Raw genomic sequence first — 20,399 nt, 5'->3', positions numbered from 1 at the left:
CTTTTAAAACATGAATCACAAAACATTACATCTCTACCTATACTCTATACCAGTACAAATAAGAAATATTATTTTCAAATTATTATTATTAAGCAGCTTCTGTCAAAGGTGTCTATTTTATATATTAGAAAAATCAAATATGAGAACGTAGTAGAGCCCTAAAACGGTATCTTTGCTTTTTAAGAATTTACTGCTCACTTATGGCTAGCTAATAGCAGACTAAATGCTATGACTTGGCATGTCATGGAGCCAAAAGAGCAGCTAGAAAACTCCTCTGTGTCAAAGTGTGTTAAATTATTAAAAGTGTAACTCGGGGCAGTGAGGCAGCAAGGAGGAGGTGGTGACGAGAGACTGGGCGAGTGAAGGAGGAGTGAAAAGCAGAAAAGGGAGATGTGGGTTACTCCCATGACAGTGTAGCGTTTCCTTGTTTTGTCTGCAGGGGTTAAAAGATATGGTACATCATTAAGAGCAAAATCAGGTGTCACTGAGGAAGGCCCTCTGCAACAGGTCAGGGATAGTTCACCCACTACCATCCCCCACCACTGTGTGCACAGGCAGAGCATGAGAGCGGAGTTTACTTTAGGTTTTTATATTTACTAATGCAAAGTAAGGCAACACTTAAAGTTCCAGCTCCAGTTCACTTGACTTGAGCACAAAACGGAATATACAAAGTACACCAATCAAGCTCAAGAGTCAGTGTTCTCTGATCGGCAATCATTACTTTAATCGAGAGGTCCACAGTCTGTCAGTGAAAGGAAGGGTTTGAACTTGTTTTTATTTTAAATGGCAATTATTAGATGTCTGTCTCATTCCAGAAATCAATATGACAGCCATTTCACTTGTTTTTATTAAGACCGAATACAGTTGAATCAAAAATTGGTGATACATGTATTCAACTATTCAACCATTTGCATTCTACTGTCTCAAGCAGACTGGGACACAGAACCACAATATAACATGTTGATGATCTAAACCTCTTCTTTTCCCTTTCATTAGGATTTTCCTCCTTACACTGATCCTAATCATCGTACTTTGCTTTCACTGTTAGTATCTAGTTTGGTGGAAGTCGATCAGAAAGACAGCTCCTTTTCATTTGTCTTCATAAGCCTCATTTATTTTTCTCTCCAGATGTGAGCTGACAGGCATCACTCAGCGACGCCTCTCCTCGCCCTTGAACCCCCCCCTCCCCATTACTTCTTGGTGGTCAGGACAAGCACCCCTCGCACACCCCTCCCCCCCACGCACTTCCAAGTCCACTGTCAGTATAACACAAGATGGATGTGTCTTTAAAGCTGAGATTGATTGTGGATATCAGAGTTATGGCGCCATTCATCACGGGCCTATATTATTCAGACCAGGAGGATCGAACCGGGAGGTGGGACTCTGCTGAGCCCTTGGGTGGGTCCTGCTGGGGGGTAGTGGGAATTTAATGGGTTGTAGATGAGAGTGCCATAGAATTATATGCTTGTGTTATACATTGGTATCTGTTCACATTGATCTTGGCGATATGATTCTCCTTCAGAGTCATTCGTCTCATGATTTACAGCTGTACTGGGGTCTTTCTCCACTTCTCCATTATTGTTGTATCTATTAGTGATGTTTAAAAGGCAAGTTGTAATAGGTTACAGTCAAATTAACAGGTTATTTTCATCTTTTTTTGTAATTTAAGACGCCCATAAAAACGGTTTTCTTTTGGCAAAGTTGTAAGTACAATCTGTATTTGAATAACTCTTCTACACTGGTTAAATAGACTCATCTTCTACTTTTTGGCCATACCTCTGGAGACTTCCAAGTATGTATCCCCTTTACTTCAGATCGCACACTCAAAACAACACGCCTCCTCCACCACAAACTTTGAGTTTATACTTTCTGATCTCATTATTCATCCTGCTTTAGCACCTCATTGTGGCCCGTAGACGTTGGAGTGCCATAGAGGTTTGGGAGGTGCGTCCCTACCCCAGGCCTCCCCACTCTGCTGAAAAGAGCCCTCATTGTGTGCCTTCTTTTATGGTGCTGTGTGAAAGACAGGGATGCACTCCACTCCAGTCAGTATTCAAATGCACGTGGTAAAGCCGGCAGCCGAGCAGGACACACACCACAGGTTGTAAACTCTTTGAAAAGCAGAGTACTGAAGACTCTCTCTCCCTCTTCTTTTCTTTTGCTCCTCTCTCAGTTTCTCCTGTCCACCTGTCTTCTGAAGTAACCTGAAACAACTTTCTTCTTCCATCACTAAGAAAAAGAACCTTTAAGTTTTTGCTTAAAAATATAAATCCTTCCACCATTATCAGAAGTCAAGTCATGCAGAAATGCAAAAATAAGAAGGTAATCACACTTTGTGCTGCCTTTGTCGTCACTCTGTGATGGAAATGGGTCTAAATATGAGATTAGAACCTGCCGCTGACTGATGCTATTAGGCAGATATGCCATAGACTTTACTATCTCCCATGAAGGATTAGTGCAAATTATGCTGGGAGACAGGCTTGATTTCTCTGCCTCTGCCTGGCTGGATGTGGGCATTTGAGGCACTCTAAGTTGACAGTGTCTGTCTCCGCTTAGTTCAATGAGACAGGTTGTGTGACAGCTGATGCCAGGCAGGGCTTAAAGTGTGTGTGTGTGGGTGTGTGTTTTTGTGTTGGATGGTGTTTGGTCTGTGTGTGTGAGCCAAAGTAGCAGAGTTATAAACTGACAGGCGAGTGCGTCAACGTCAACGACTTTTTTCAAGAAACAGGTTACCTTTTAAGTATGTGACAATTGGGAACAGTTAGTTTTAATCTCAGTGGCTGCAACTGGCTTTATTAAATAACTAGACTGTCCATGATGTCCAATTCATGCCGCTTTTGTAATAAAATGATGTCAGAAACATGCCTGAAAACAAAATATTTCTTTAAATATCTAACATTTTCTCCTTTTGGTTGTGCTTGAGGCGTTGTTTTGTGGCACAATTGATTGTGTAGTTTTAGTTTGAACTGTGATGTTGGTATTAACGGAGGAAGGTGGCTAAGCAGTTGTTCACCTCTCAGGAATGTTCGAGGGAACATGCAAATGCACCATTTTAGCCCTGCTGTCTCCACGCTGCGCCTGATTTAGGAGGCTGACATGTCCTTTAATGTTGGTTGTAAACTGGAGGGGAGGATTTATAGGCTCAAGCGTCGTTTCCCCCACTGTCTCTGTTATGTGGTTCTGGGACGACAATATAAGCAGCACTTACTACATTTAGATGTTTCCACATTGGTGCTTGGTAGGCTTTGTATCAAAGTTATGTGTCGTGGGTGTCATATGAGACATATACAAGGCATTCATCTAAAACTGTATTTCGACCTGAAAGTTTAAGCTCTTCTAAAATACAAGAAATATGTCACTTGTAGTGACTTGACAGAGTATTCTGTATTGATATGGATTTTTTTCACTGTAGAAAGAAGTTTAGAAATATTTCTGTTGTATAAAATTGAATGATGGTGTATAATTTTACAATTATATTTGAGTAGCAGAAGTGGGAGCCTCTACAGATCGGTCACCTCTAACGGCTGCTCCAAATCAGTCTCATCCCCTGCTCCGTTCACTTTGAGTGATCAGCCCGGTTTGCTTCTGCCAGCTCACCCCTTGATGTTCGTTTCTCTATTTATTTCCACGGCTGGTGCGTTTTTCCCCATATAAAGACAGTCTATGTCCGAGTGTGTCATGGCGTGATGGATTGCATAGCCGTCTTCTCTGAGAAGGAGAACCAGAGGATGGTGGAGAGGAAAGAGGAAAAGAGTGAGAGAAAAGCACAGAGGTACAACAGTGAAGGACATGGCAGCTTAGCGCTGGCCAAAAAGACTGTGCTGAACACCTGCTCCTGTCTCCAACGCCCCTTCAACCTCCTCATTACCTGTCAATCTATCACAAGGCAGCCAGATCAAATGTCTGCAGCAGCCAGGACTGGCACAGGGAGGGAGGGGCGGGTGAGGAGCAGAGAGGGAAAGAAGGACAGAAAACAGAGGGACAGATTGCACGTCTGGGGAAGCACAAAATGAAGTGGAAATAAATGTAGCAGCTGTGTGTGCATATACAAGATCTGTTGATAATTTGAAGTAAACTTTGTTCAGAGAGCAATTTGAAACTTACGTGGCTGTTTGAATTCGCCAAATTAAGATCTCAATATTTTATTATTTGCTTTGACTCAATATACTGTACCTTGTTACGGACTTGGCAGAAGTTTGATCCCAAACTTTAGTGCTGCCGTTAGCATTATTGTTCTCCTCTAAAGAGTGGCCATAATACCAGTGCTTACTGTGTGGTTTGTGATTGGCGCTTGTGTGTAAGACGTGAATCTCTGACAGCTGCAGGAGGCTGGGCTGCAGTCTCAGGTTACACTCACAATGGACTCAATGTCTGTCTCTCACATATTTATTGTCCTGCATGCATTTTGCCGTATTCACCTTTACAGTGTAATTTATAGATCTGTTAACTGATTACATTTCCAGGATAACTGCTAGGCCAATTGTATCCAGATATTAGCATGCTAGCCACACTCGGTGAAAGCAATAAACAACAGGTACATTTCCTCTCATCCAGGTGCATTAGCGCGCACACATGGCCAGCCCTAGTCGACTATTTCTGATCCCTTTCAGTCATCACAGTTTCTTTATTCCACGTTCTCGTAGCGTGTGAGCTGTGGTGATTTACAGTAATTATCAGGCATTGGGTCATCTATCAGGCTGGTCGTTGCTAGGAGATGGAAGCAGCTGCTGGTGTCTTGTCAGGGACAGTGCGTGTGTGTGTGTGTGTTTCAAGGGATTTGGGTATGGTTGTGTGTGTGTGTGTGTCTCTGAGTGTGTGTGTGTGTGTGTGTGTGTGTGTGTCTGTGTGTGTCTCTGTGTGTGTGTGTGTGTGTGTGTGTGTGTGCGTGTGTGTGTGTGCGCAGGTGAAGTGGCCCATCCTGATGTGAGGATTTAAAAGCGCAGGTGGCCCAGGAGAAAGAAGGAAGTGGAGCAGTCAGTGGATGGAGAAGGGGATTATGGGAAGGGGGGCTGTATGGGTGAGGGTGGGGTCAGAGGTTGAAAGAGAGTTTGTGCTTGAGAAGTGTGCGACTTGAAGGCACAGGTGTTTATATGGCCAACAGAGGACCAGCATGATAAATATATCCATGCTGATAGAAGTTGGATGAAGTCTGGCCTTGGGGGGAACTATGGGCTGCTATGTTGCAAGTGTGAAGTGAGAATGCTTATATTGAAAGAAGGAGATCCAATCTTTTTCCATCGACAAATGATTGACTCACAGATGGGTTGCTGGTTCAGATTCCTGCTGCTGGTTCAGATTCCTGCTGAGCTGCTGATTTTTCTTCTCGTTGTTGTAAACCCTTCAGTCTCAACCTATTGTGTTCAAGCAGTTTCAGATTACACATTCTACTCTGTGGGGGAGAAAATCTGGATACACACAGATGGGTCATAAATGATAGAGGTGCCAAACGTTCCAACAATCTTCAAGTACGCCTGCTAAAAAGGAACAATAGTAGTGGCAGCGCAGCAAACAACTTGAGAATATTTTATAAATGTATTAAAATGAAACTCAAATTTTTTTTATCAGACAAATGTCTCTAAAATGAATCACAAAAATATCACTTAATATCCTTATTTGAAAAACATTTTGTAGCATTTTTTACTCCAAAACCAAAAATCATGATATTATAAAAATGTCTTTATTGTCCACCTCTAATGCATCTATATTATACTTATTACCACAATTTGCTTTGACATAAATCAAAGAGAGGTCAATAATCGGCAAACTATAACGCAGATGTTGCGGATGCTGAGCTAACAGTAAATACACTCTCGCCCTTAACCATTTCAGTCTAATTAGCAGCAGTCAGCATTTGTCATTGCATTTAGGGGTGAAGATTAGGACCACCTCTCAATTAATCTGCAATCAGCCTGTTTGTTAATTAGCTAACCTGTTCTAAGTGGCCTTCAGAGCTCTTGTGTAATTAGCTAAGCTGCTGGGGAGCGAGTTTGTGTGTTGATATTGACCCGAACACACACATATATAAGCTATTGTACAATTGCATGTAACTGTGCTGTGCCAACGTTTCCAGTCACGGTCAGGAGGGACACGAGCGCTACACTTTCTCCAGCTGCATCTTTAAAAACAAACAGCATTGAACCCAGCGTGTGTTAGCTAGTATTTAAAGTCGCACTCACCTCCTCACATACTGTATGCATTTGCAGTTGGCGCACTCAGACAGATATACATATTTGCACGTAGTCATGCTCATACTATTACACTTTAAACTGATTGTTCTTCCCTTCACTCGGTGGGAAACCTGCGTCCCTCAAAAGTCTTCCTGGAAAAAGCAGAAAAAATAGACTCCCTGTGCACACACACTCTCTCTTTTGAACATTTCATCCTTTTCAAGTGCAACAACATCCCGACCAAAATGAACAGCGTCTCCATAGCTGTGTCGAAGCATTTTTTGCCTTGCTCACTTCAAAGCCATTTGTTTACTCGGCTGCCTCCTGACATTGTCTGTGGTAATTAAAGGAGTGCACTGAAATTTATGGTTTAATTATACAGGCCTTGTTATGCAGAGAGGCCAGGATGGGCTGATATGCTCAATAAAAATAAATAAATTCCATACGGCTTTATTGAACCTGTGTTTGTTCGGAGGGCGCACAATCGTTTCAGTCTCGCAGGTGTGTGCATTGTTTGCGTTTAACTGTATGCATGTGCGTGCGCGTGTGCTGTTTATTTATGTATTGCCTCGGAGGACGTACACAGCTGAGAGTGCAATGTGAGTGGGCGAGAATGAAATTAGAAAAAAGCCAGATGAATTGTGATCGATCGGTGCTGGTTCAGTGTATTGATCCCCCAGCATGTTAAAGCCTAGAGTACTCCATGAAGAACACTCATTCAGTCAGTGTAGCCCCCCTCCTCCTCGCCATGGTGCAACTATAACACATGCCTGGGTATGTTGTAACGTCTGCTTCTGTATAGTGACAGATTTATATGCAAATTCCACATTCATTATTGCACAGTATTCACGGATGCACAAAATCACAGTCATGTTGGATCAAATTAAAGACTAGCCAAGACGGTCAAAATCTCAACTAGACCATGCAGGACATAAGTGAGGATATCAAATCAAATGTATACACTATAAATGAAAGAAAAACAGTCCTATCAGCAACTTCACAGAACAATTTCCCGAAATCATTAATGATAAAATGGACAGAAATTATACTTTTCCATCACTTCTTCTCACTACTTGATTTACATGTAAACACAATAATGTTAACACTAATTGCTTGAGGTATGACCCATACTCGTATAAATCCCTAAAACATTGCAGTGCATTCAGTCTATGCCCCGTTTCCAGTTGCAGCGATCACACGCCTGGTTATACTGTATACTGTAAATGCGTGTGTTAAAAGCCCAGATGCACGTCCGGATTACATGAACTGGTTGTGTGGGTGCCCGCGAGTGTTTGGGTGCCGTGCGCAGCAATGGAGAACGATCTTGGCCGTGGCCCATGAGCTGCTCCTCCGAACCGATCTTTGAGTTGAGGTATAAATAGCGCTGGCTCTATAAATAAAACAGCAGCACCTTTCACACACGCTTGCTTTGCTAACATAAGCGGACGCACGTTAAAAGCTTGACATGTCTCTTGGAGTTGACACCTGCCCTTTACTCAATATCAAGGCATTATGACTAAGTTTTGTAAGTTTGTTCTTACTGTAAAAACAAGTCTGTGAACTGTATTTACAGGAAAACGTAACACTATGACCTTTGACCTTTGCACCAGTGTGATGAACTCCTCAAATCTTAAGATATGACAAACGTAGCACTATGTAGTTGACACAAAACCTAACAGATAGAATCATTACAATATCGGGATCAAGGTGCATCTTGTAAATAAGTACTGGTAACTCAAACTATTCTCATTCCAGCAAGGGCTAATGAGATGGTGTATTATTGTGCCAGTCCCAAGCAAAGATGAATGTATTCAGCATTATAGATATGCTGTAATCTCTGCACATTAGGAGGCTAAATGTTATCTTACAACCCTAGAAAGACACATCATATTTCCCATAACAAACGGTAAGCAGAATTGAATAGTGTTTGTTTTTGAGGTTTAAATATTGCCACAATTTTGCAGTGCATACGCAGCAGACAGACAATCATTAAATCACACAGCTGGTAAAGCGAAACCTGTGAAATGGGCTTTTTCTTTGACTTTATATAATCCTTTTGGCCCACTGTAATTTCACATGGCTTATGGTAAAAGTGTTTGCTTGGAGTTACTAGCGCAGACAATTGAGAAGGAGAACGCTTGCAGTTGGATTCACTGAATAATTTGTCAATATTACCAACTTTCAACGCTAATTTTGTTTGCACAGCACTTATTCCCATTCACACCACTTTTCGACATGAGCCCATTATGTATCCATGTGTCTGGAGAACAACATGTCCCATCCGCTGCTGTCTGCTGCTCTGCGAGAGCTGAGTGTTTTGAAATGGAGTGAAGGGGGGTTGAGAGATAAATTGGTACAGCGAGCTGGAATGCTGCAGCAGTTATTTAAGGCCTAGTAGGTGCTGCCTAGGCCATATGCTTCCATTATTCCACTTGGGAGGGGCCCATGTGGGCGTGTGAGCAAGCCTGGCGAAGGGGAGGAGGAAGAGGGGGTGATTGGGGAGAAGGAAAACGGATAAAGGTAGAATTATTTTAAGAGTAGACCTGGTTTCTTGGTTCAGGTGGAATCTGAAGAACAAGGAAAGAAGCAGAGGGATGAGATCAGAACACATTAGCTCCAAAAGTAAATGATTGCCTTCTCCTTCAGTATCCCAACTTTGCATAATTCATCTCCTCAAACCTTGACATCATATTGAGTATGTTTTATGAACTTGTATATTTCTGTTTTAGCCACCACATTTTCTGTACTATACTAAAATTGGGCAACTGTTTCTATTCAAATTGTTAGTTTGAAGTAGCAATGTCACAATATCAATTTTTTGTGAAATCCTTAATTTTATTTAATCTTAATACATTACTATTCTAATACGATGTGGCCAGCTTTTTAAAATCACATAAAAAGCAATATACATTTAGTTGTACTTTTTGTTGTAGTTTAGATTTAATTGAAATGACTTCTAAAATGTCACAATTATTAGTGTTTTGTTCTTATGCTCATTTATCGATCAACCAGAAAATCTTTACACCCTAGTCGAGGTACATTTTAGTGTATGGCCTAAAGTACAATATCTATGCTACTTTGTTTGTAGCTGTTTTATGTTTCTCATGGACTCTCTCTCTCTCTTTCTGTATAGTCTCTCTTCAGATTGAAGCCAGTGTTCCTGGGCATTGCTCTCATGTTAGCCGCTTCACGGATAGCACATCCCAGTATTCTCTGTGACACGCCGGCAGCTGCATTACCATAATTGGCTTTTCTACATGACGGGACAGAGGAAATAATAATGTCATTTTATTTACAGCCCTCTTGTCCCGGTCCAAGAGTATCACCCCCTCCTCTTCAGCGCCTCTCCCCTATCATCTCATCGCTCACGCCCCTCCCCTCTCCGTCCCGCTCTCCACAGTGGGAGCCGCGAAGGGGCCTGTCCCGTTCACTCTGCCATGGCGTGTAGGTCAACCGATAGCTTTTTGATCAGCTCCTGTCCAAAGCCATCAGGGTTGAGAGGTAATGTAATGGAGAGCAGGGTGACAAACTGAATCTGGGGAAGGAATAAGACTGCCAGTTTCCTATTAAGGTTCAGCTTAAACGCCCTCTGCCCTCCACCGCCCCTCTGCCACCGTGCTGAGATGTGAACCCGCTCCTGCACTGCCTAAATCACATGAGTGAAGGGGCCTGTGATTGGACATTAGTGCCGCAAATGACTGCCGTGATTGCCCCCTCTTCCCCAAACCCAGATCAAATAAATAAAAAATGTGTGTAAATAAATAGAAGGAAGGTTGCCGGGGTATTTGGGCCAATGGTGGCGGAGCTGACTGGTCTCATCCCCATCTTTTTACCCCCTTTCACTCTCGTTTCATTGCCCTGCTGCCTTTCTTATCTGGTTTGTTTGGCTTTGACAGCGGCCAAATGGTGAACCTCTGCGAGCCTGACAGAGTTTTATTGATTTAACAACCAACAGACTCAGAGTGTTGGAAAGGGAGAGGAAAGGTGGAGAAAGATAGCAAAGTTTTGAAAAGGAATGATATGTTTCTGCTCTTCTGCTTGCCAAAATGCTGACGTGTCCACTTGGTTGTATTTCATTTGGTATCATTTACAAAAATCATGTCATACACAAAGTCGAGCAGTGTGTGGGAGCGAATGTTTTTGAGATGATCTGCGCTTGTGTCAAGTGTGTTGTCCATGTGAGAGGCCCAGATGAGTGTTGTTCACCGCTCGCTTCCTCATGATGAACTTCAGCTCATCTTTGGAGCTCTGTTCAAACTCACTCAAATTAGGTATTTTAAGTTTATGTGGCATTACATTATTTTATAAACTGCCTGGTATCTATGAACTTTGATATTCCGTGTCTTGCCAAGACCATTATTTTGTACAGACGAGTGGTTTATGATAACTCAATTTCTCAAATGCCTCCCATCTGTATTTTAGTGTGCAGTGACGCCACTATACAGCACCTGTCTTTACATTAGCCCTAGTCGTTGTGTGGTCCATGTTGGTGATCTTGTGGAGCTGGTGGGGCCTTGATCGCTGCAGTATCTGACAGTAAGTCTGTGGCGTTATCCTGGCCACACTGCCGCCTGTCTCCTTGATGGCGGCACGTCCCCAAGCAAAAGTGACAGGCGCTTTGGCGCCCGTGCAGATGGCCCTGCTCACAGCCATCACCCACTCCGCAAACTAAACCGCCAGGGACGGCACGCTAGCCCTGCCCCTCACAACACCACCCCTTTGCTGCTGGTGTTACTCTGCATATGTGCAGCCTAAGGCACAAGGACCCTTCATATGGTCCATCTCATGATCAGGTGTCTGCTGTTGTTACAAATGTCTCATGATTTTAAAGCTTTTGTTTCAAATTACATATGTAGAGAGTGTTATTGTAGAAAACACATATTCACTGATGGTGTAGTGTTGTGCATCATGGAACTGGCTGTGATTCTTACAGATGTCTGCCTTTGCCAGTCTTTTGTGTGTGTGCTTTTGATATCTCAGTCTTTGTTGTTTCCATGACAACATGGCAGGACAGGCATTGATTGACAGGGATCGTCAAAGGGTTCCCTGGCGCCCTGCTCATAGCTCCAGACCCCTCCCTCTGCAGTCTGTCTTTTGTCACTCACACAGGCATATTTCTGATCTGGGTCTTCTCTTTCCTGCTGTCCGGGTGTCATTAAGCTATTCCAACTACTGTTTGTTTTGCTGTTTTTTTGGCTTTAACAGAGAAGAGTGACTCACTTAGGTAATTCCTACAGTATTTCTTCAGTGGTATTGTGCCTTGTCAAAATTGGATAGTTATATAGAATGCCCTGTATATTAAATGGATGATATGATATCGATAGCTTGCTCTTCGGGAAGTGGGTAGTGAGGGGGAAGGTACTCTAACAGAAAACACTCTGCCGTTGTGTTGTAGCGAGTACGGCACATAATGCTAATCTGCTGTGTTAGGGATTTTCAGGAGTTTTAGAAACTGTCTAGGTCTCAGTCTGTCAGTGGGATTGAAGCACAGCCAGGTTCTCCTGTAGTGCTCTCATTTCACTGAAATCCTGTCAGCCGTTCGGGGAGTATGTTGCTCATTTGGAGAAGGGTGTATCAGTAGCACACAGCGAACTGAAACTTATAGGCAATATTATGGTTGCCGGTTACAAGATTGTGCTGTAAGAGCAAACATGTATTAGTGCATAAAATACACACTTGGAGTAAGGCTGAGGGAAGTGAGTGTGCTGGCTTAGGTGTTTGCTGATGGGTACTTGGTAATATGGTACAGTTCCCCTCCACCATTCCAACTACCGTACTCTCAGGCAGTAGTAAATTCTGTCAGTGTGTGTGTGTGTATATATAATTATTATTATTATTATTATTATTATTATTATTATTGTTATTGTTATTGTTATTGTTATTGTTATTGTTATTGTTATTATTATTATTATTATTATTATTATTATTATTATTATTATTATTATTATTATTATTATTATTATTATTATTATTATTATTATTATTATTATTATTATTATTATTATTATTATTATTATTATTATTATTATTATTATTATTATTATTATTATTATTATTATTATTATTATTATTATTATTATTATTATTATTATTATTATTATTATTATTATTATTATTATTATTATTATTATTATTATTATTATTATTATTATTATTATTATTATTATTATTATTATTATTATTATTATTATTATTATTATTATTATTATTATTAGGCCCGAGCGCCACAAGCTGGCGAGAGGCCTATTAATCTCGTAAGGCCGTGCGAAGCACGGCTGCGAAAGTGCGCACGTAGCGCCCACTTCCAAACACTCACTAACGCACTCCTTCACTCACGCACGCCCCGTGCATACTAATTAATAGTAGGAAAATGGAACATTACCGTTGTAAACGGGCGAAGCCCGTGCAAAAGTGCGCACTAAACGAGCACTTTACATTGGGATGACGTTCGCGGTCGTCATCCCCATATAAAGCACTCATTTGCCCTAAGTAGCTCACGAATACGTTCCCCATCTCTTGCATGTTCCGTGCATATAAGCATGTAATGCAAAAATTTAACATTATTACTGTATAGAGGGCCAAAAACACAAAGTGGGCGGAGCCCACTCAAAATTAACGAAAGTACCCGTCAGTGACCAGGGACCCACACCATGAGGTAGGAAAGCGCGAGCGCTTTCCGAAAATGTATAGTTTATGATATTTGAAAAATGGGAAACATTGTTTTCGCATCGGAATATTATTCTTTTTTTCTTTCTTCTTTCTTTCTTTCTTTCTTTCTTCTCGGGACCAACCCCCCTATTTTTCACCCAGTGAACATTGACGAAAAGTCACAAAAATTTGCACACCTCTAAAAATCGTGCCTCTCTACATTCAGGCTATTTCCCTTTTCTAAAATAAAAAAATTGGCGCGTCAGCGCCCCCAAATGTACCAAAAATGCATTGAGAGATAGGAAATGACCCCAAAAAAATCTGATCGTAGAATCATGAAATTTGGCGCAGAGGTAGATGGTGACAAGAGAAGTAAAAAATATTATTACGGCAACGCCGTCCACCCAACCAAATGTCGGCCATATTGGTTCAAAAATGGCTAAGCAGGACTCGGGAGTTTTTCCAAACGTCGTACTTTTACGAACTCCTCCCAGGGCGTTGGCTCTAAAAAGCTGAAATTTGGTGAAAATGCTACTGAGGAGGGGGACATCAAAAGTTATTCAAATTACATTGATAACTGTCACGGTCTCTGTGCGGCGAAGCCGCAAACTTTAGCTAGAATTTCAGAAATCTCCCAAATTTAACATTTCTGCCGTTTGCGCAGATAAAGTCCGAATTGCGTCAAATTAGAATCAGTTGTTAAACTCTTTGCCCTAAACCTACTTGAAGTGAAATAAATTCATTTGGCGCCACAGCGCCCCCTACAGATTTTATATGGAGGTTAAATGTTTAGTTATGTTTAGCGTAATAAAAGGACAATTGGGGCGCGTAAGCGCCCCCTCCTCTTGCGGCGTGGCGGCGGTGTGGCGGCGGCGTGGCGAGGGCCGATCATTGCCGCTTGCGGCTATATTTATTATTATTATTATTATTATTATTATTATTATTATTATTATTATTATTATTATTATTATTATTATTTTATATATATATATATATATATATCATTATATATATATATATATATATATATCATTATATATCATTATATATATATCATTATATATATATATATATCATTATATATCAATATATATATATATATATATCATTATATATCAATATATATATATATATATATATATATATATATCAATATATATATATATATATATATATATATATATATATATATATATATATATATATATATCATTATATATCAATATATATCAATATATATATATATATATATTGATATATATATCAATATATATATATATATATATATTGATATATATATATATATTGATATATATATATATATATATTCATATATATATATCTATCTATCAATATATATATATATATATATATATATATATATATATATATATATATTGATATATATTGATATATATATATATATATATATTGATATATATATATATATATATATATTTATATATATATTTATATATATATTGATATATATATTGATATATATATATATATTGATATATATATTGATATATATATTGATATATATATATTGATATATATATATTGATATATATATTGATATATATATATATATATTGATATATATATTGATATATATATATATATATTGATATATATATATATTGATATATATATATATATATTGATATATATATATATCAGGTATTCCACTTAGATTATGATATGACAGGTTAGCGTTCCGTTTGAAGCTGACAGCACATCTGTTTCATCAGAAGACTGATACTGGCATCTAGGACACACATCTCACCATGCAGGAAGGAGATAAAGGAAGAAACCAGGGGGCTGTCTTTCCTGTCTCCCTCACCCCTCTATCCTCTGCTTCATTCCCCTTCCCAGACCCCCATCTCCACACCCAGCATATACCACCTCCTGCTCATTTTTTTCTTTCTCCCACCTGTTTTGTTTGTCTAGCCCCAATGAACTTCTGTCTTTTTTACTTACAGTATCTTTCAATACGCATTTACTTGTGTGTAACTTTTTTCATCATTACCTTTAATCAAGTGTGTTTTCTTTGAGTGTCTTTTTTTTAGAGTGGAATATTCAAAGGTGCTCGCAATCGTAAATGCACAAAAATGTCGCCTTTACATTTTTACCAACCCCACAATAACCAGCATCATAAGACCAAAGTGAAAACATCTTTTTCATCATGATAATCACAATCAGTTGACAAGATGAATGTCACACACCGTATGTGTAAGAGACAATAATGCTTGAAAAAGGGAACATAAAAAGGGGGAGTTCATCATACGAGCATGCAGCTGGCTAACAAGGCCAAACAGTCATTTCCTGGGGAACATGAAGCTTGTGGAGGAATAGGGAGTTGGGAAGGAAAAGGACAACTGTCAGAAGCTCAGTGATTTATTTTTCCCTTGGAGGCTTTTTTCAACACTGGCTTTCAGAGACACATGTGTGTAAGATAGACGCATGCATACATACCAAACACACACGTAAAAGCTTACATTTGCTATCAAGAGCATTCTGTGTTATTTTGATAGTGTCCCTGTTTCTGCACTGTAAATCTTTTATTTTATTGGGCTGACCCTTTTCTCCATTTGTCCGTGTCTTTGTGTTGCAGCATACATGCCAGAAGATGAGCTTAAGGCTCCCCCACATGACGAGGAGGAGCACCTGCAGGACGATGGCCTCTCATTGGACGGTCAGGACACGGAGTTTATGTGCAACGAAGAAGACGACGACTTAGATGGAGGCCAACTCCCAAGCTACAGAGACTCTCCCCTTAGCAACGGCACTAACCCTGATGCAGGATACGGCTCTCCGCTCAGCGATTCCAGTGACCGACTTGCAGATTTCAAGAGCACCTCTTCCCGGGATGGGCCGGACAGGGATGGCAATGCTCTGCGTCCCAACGGCAACAACGGGCTTTCCATCCAGGACAGTCTGGCAAAGATGAAGGCCGTCTATGCAAACCTTATTTCAGATGCTTCTTGGTCTAGCATCACATTGGACATCATGAAATCCAAATCCGCTGCTTCTGGTAGTGTCAACAGTGCCCTTACCGCTACTGCGACTGCCCCCGTGTCTCCGACTTCTCCTGCAAACAAGAGCAGTAGCACCAGTATAGTTAGCACTCAACACAATGGTAAAGGTTCAGGCTCTGCAATCAACCACACTATTAATTCCACTTGCACCACCAACGGCATAGCAGTGAGCACAGCTAGCACCCACAGTGCCCTCAACAGCAGTGGGGGCAGCGGTGGAACTGCCAGCAATGGTAGTGGTGTTGCGTATGACTGGCACCAAGCAGCACTGGCCAAATCTCTTCAGCAGACACCTTACCACCTTTTACCAGAGCCTAGCCTTTTCAGCACCGTGCAGCTCTATCGGCAAAACAACAAGCTCTATGGCTCTGTCTTTACTGGTGCAAGCAAGTTCCGTTGCAAAGACTGTAGTGCAGCTTATGACACACTAGTAGGCTTAACAGTCCACATGAATGAGACTGGCCACTATCGCGATGATAACAAGGACAAAGAAGAGGAGCACGGCAAGCGCTGGTCCAAACCCCGCAAGCGCTCTCTTATGGAGATGGAGGGGAAGGAGGATGCTCAAAAGGTACTCAAGTGCATGTACTGTGGCCACTCATTTGAGTCTCTGCAAGATCTCAGTGTTCATATGATCAAGACCAAGCATTACCAAAAAGTGCCTCTTAAAGAGCCAGTGCCAGCCTTGGCTACAAAACTGGTGTCCACTTCAGCTAAAAGGCGAGCTATACAAGACGCAATAGTGTCCCCCTGCTCCCCAGATTCTGTCCATGCTGCTAGTGGTGGCGGGAGCATATCCCTCGGCGATGCTGGGAAAGACTCAAAAGCCGCGGCCAACCCTTATGTCACACCAAACAACCGTTATGGTTACCAAAACGGAGCCAGCTACACATGGCAGTTCGAGGCCCGTAAGGCCCAAATACTTAAATGTATGGAGTGTGGGAGCTCCCATGATACGCTCCAACAGCTAACTGCACACATGATGGTGACAGGACACTTTTTGAAGGTCACAAATTCTGCTTCCAAAAAGGGCAAACAGCTCGTCTTTGACCCAATAGTGGAGGAAAAGATTCAGTCCATTCCTCTGCCGCCCACCACCACTCGACTCCCTGTTCCCTGCGGCATAAAATCCCAGCCAGTATCCCCTGCCCTGTCGTCTGCCTCCGAGGAAAAACGAGAAGGGCCAGAGGAGGAAAAGGTTGATGGAGACTTATTAGAGAGAAAGATAAAGGAAGAAAAAGATGATTCTGGAGAGAAATCAGAATCTGATACAACTTCTTATAAGTATCTCAGAGAGGAGGACTTGGAGGAATCACCTAAAGGAGGTTTAGATATACTTAAATCCCTTGAGAACACAGTATCTAGCGCCATTAGCAAAGCTCAGACGGGCGCGCCCACATGGGGAGGCTATCCCAGCATACATGCGGCCTATCAACTACAGGGTGCAATGAAAAGTTCTACTACTGTTCTACCCCCCACCATCCAAAGTATGCACATGCAGCCACTCTTTAACAGTAGTTTGCGAGGCCTGGTAAATGATCACAACTCAGTCATCCATTCACCTAGAAGCCCTTCTTCCCCTACCCCACTCAGGAGCAATGTCACTGCCATGGAAGAGCTGGTAGAGAAGGTGACAGGGAAAGCTGCCACTGTGAAGAAGGAGAAAGAGGAGAAAATTGTGAGCTTGGAGCGGTGCCGGCCTCCATCGTTAGTAAAATCTCCTTCCCCATCAATGAGAGAGCAAAGAGAGCAGTTGCCATCTCCAAATGACCTTTCAGTTGGTAAGCCATCTGGTGTGAGAAGTAGCAGCCCAGGCAGTGTAGATTCAGAGCTCATTTGCAAAAAGGAGCCCAAAGAGAGCCTTGTTGATAGTCACAGCACCCATTCAAAGAACGGCTCAGAGACATGCCAGTCCCCAGTTACTAATGGCAACAGTCTTGGGATTATCACTGACCACTCACCAGAAAGCCCTTTTGTTAACCCTCTTAGTGCACTCCAGTCAATCATGAACACACATCTGGGTAAGGCCTCCAAACCTGCGAGTCCCGCTGCAGACCCTCTCTCTATGCTTTACAAAATCAGCAACAGCATGATAGATAAGCCAGCATTCAACCCCAAATCTCAGGGCAAGCACGCTGAGCCCATTAGCCACTATCAGCTCTATGACAACAGTGATCAGCCAATTGATCTAAGTAAGAATAAGTCCACTAATAGTAGCAACAACAACAATAATGGTTGTGTGCTGCAGACAAACAATAGCGTGAATGGTAACAAGCCAATCATTTCTCGTTCTGAGTCTGTGTCCTCTCCTCTGAGAGAGAATGCCCTGATGGACATTTCAGATATGGTAAAGAACCTCACAGGGAGGTTAACTCCCAAATCCTCTACTCCCTCCTCCATCTCGGAGAAGTCGGATGCTGAGGGCAGTGCATTCGAGGACACTATGGAGGACCTGTCTCCTGTCCAGAAGAGGAAAGGGAGACAGTCCAACTGGAACCCGCAGCACCTGCTCATTCTGCAGGCTCAATTTGCCTCCAGCCTCAGAGAGACCCCCGAGGGCCGATATGCAATGACTGACCTGGGCCCTCAGGAAAGGGTCCACATCTGTAAGTTCACAGGCCTCTCTATGACCACCATTTCCCACTGGCTAGCTAATGTCAAGTATCAGTTGAGGCGGACTGGCAGCACCAAGTTCCTGAAGAACATGGACTCATGCCAGCCTGTATTTCTCTGTGGGGACTGTGCTTCTCAGTTCAGGACTCCTGCCTCCTACATTAACCACCTGGAGTCTCACCTGGGCTTCAGTATGAAGGACCTTTCCAAACTGTCATCTGAGCACCTTCGGGAGCAGCAGGCTGCCTCTAAGGTGATCACAGACAAACTGACATTCGGCACCCCACTCTCCCTGACCACAGCGGAGGACGAGGCCGGCTCCGTGTACCAGTGCAGACTTTGCAATCGGACATTTGTCAGCAAACATGCTGTCAAACTCCACCTCAGCAAGACCCATGGCAAATCTCCAGAGGACCACTTGGTCTTTGTCTCTGCTTTGGAGAAACTGGAAAAGCTGGACAAAATAGAGAAGATGCAGGTGTGAAGCTGAGGTTTAGACTAGCAGCTGTTGAACTGAATTTCATTGCACTAAAATGACATTTCAATTTCTGCACTGGGCCGAACTGAGCCACTAGAAAAAAAAATCTGTCTTACTATTTTTTGTTGTGATAACTGCCTGACTGGACCATGTCTTTTCACGTTTATTTGTTTTATTGTTTTGCCAAGCTTTTTTAAACTTATTTTGTAATATATTTATATGATATTTGTCGGATCTGTGCATGTGCTTAAGTGAATCAAGGTAAAACATGATCTTTGATCTTTTTTTTTCATTGCTAAAATACAACTACTGCTTCAATGGTGTCAAGTCAAGTGGCGAATGAAAGAAGGCAAGAACTGAGAATTGTATAATATTTGATATCCAATAAGAAGGTAAAATATATGTATACACCAAAAGAACGAAAGACTGAAGTAGCACCTTAGACGGCTCAAATTCAACTTGTAACATTTCTTCAAATGTGCATTTTCCAAACCAATTTAATTTTTTTCTTTTGTTTTCAAGTTCTTGATTTTCATGATGAATGGCTCGCTAATAGACTTGCCATTATAATAGACAAAACATCATGTAATCATTTGGAGTAAAAGAATACTTTACTGAAGTACTTCTGGTTGAATCGGTCAACATGAATGAACAGTTTGCAGGTTTGGTCAGAAACGTTTTCTTGTTGTAAACTCATCTTATAGAATTTTGCCAGTTATATGGTTTGTTACAAACTTCTCTGATTTGTGTCGCTCTATTCAAATGTAAAGAGGAGTCTGTTACATGTAAATGACCCCAGTGAAGCGTCAGTACTCATTGGACGTATCTTACCATTTGAAACGGCTCAACATTCTTTGTATCTTAAGGTGTGTGCATTCTCTAACTTTTATATCGTCATTTTGTATAAAACCCTGATTAAACATAAAAACAGATGATGTATATAGATATATGCTGTAGAGTTACAAAATGTCATTTTTTAAAGAAAATACAAATTTAACTTCTTTGGCTTGGTTTACAGAAATAATTTTAATTATACTTGCATCCGACTTGATGCATGATATGGTGTGGAAAAATAAATAAGCGATGCACAATGACTATACATTTCAATGTTTTATCAACAATGTTGTAAAAACATAAACACTTTTTAGAAACAATTTGTTTGTTTCAGTTCTTTCTCAATTGTAAAATAAACCCCAAAGCAGTTGTTAACAGTCATGTTTGTGCTTGTCATTCATTGGTCACAGTGGTGCTTAAACATGTTAAACTTAACACTTTCCGAGAGGAGACACTTCATCAAATACGAGGCACATACTTTGCAAGAAAATGTTATTTCTGTAGTTATAGATGGATTTCACACACAAATCAATAAAATGTCCATATACTATATTTTACTTGTCATTATTATTGCATTTAACTACTTTTTTGTAAAAACAAAAAATAATTCTTATTTTA

The 20,399-nt window shown here is 41.1% G+C and overlaps 1 protein-coding gene across 2 annotated transcripts in view; it reads left to right on the top strand.

The window, feature by feature from the left end:
• Nucleotides 1-20,162, top strand: part of LOC140374162 (teashirt homolog 1-B-like) — a 35,162-nt gene extending 15,000 nt beyond the window's left edge. For both annotated transcript variants that reach the window (XM_072460970.1, XM_072460971.1), the window contains exon 3: nt 15,433-20,162. In XM_072460970.1, the coding sequence (XP_072317071.1) occupies nt 15,433-18,953 (3,521 nt within the window). In that variant the 3' untranslated portion in view covers nt 18,954-20,162. The remainder of the gene's footprint in view (nt 1-15,432) is intronic.
• The last annotated feature ends 237 nt before the right edge of the window (nt 20,163-20,399 follow it).

The sequence above is a fragment of the Eucyclogobius newberryi genome, unplaced genomic scaffold (assembly GCF_026437365.1).
Source record: "Eucyclogobius newberryi isolate DKJ021-1_F unplaced genomic scaffold, fEucNew1.0.hap1 SCAF_3, whole genome shotgun sequence".
NCBI lineage: Eukaryota > Metazoa > Chordata > Actinopteri > Gobiiformes > Gobiidae > Eucyclogobius > Eucyclogobius newberryi.
Note: the sequence above shows the minus strand (reverse complement) of the source record. Positions and strands in the feature narration are given on the sequence as shown.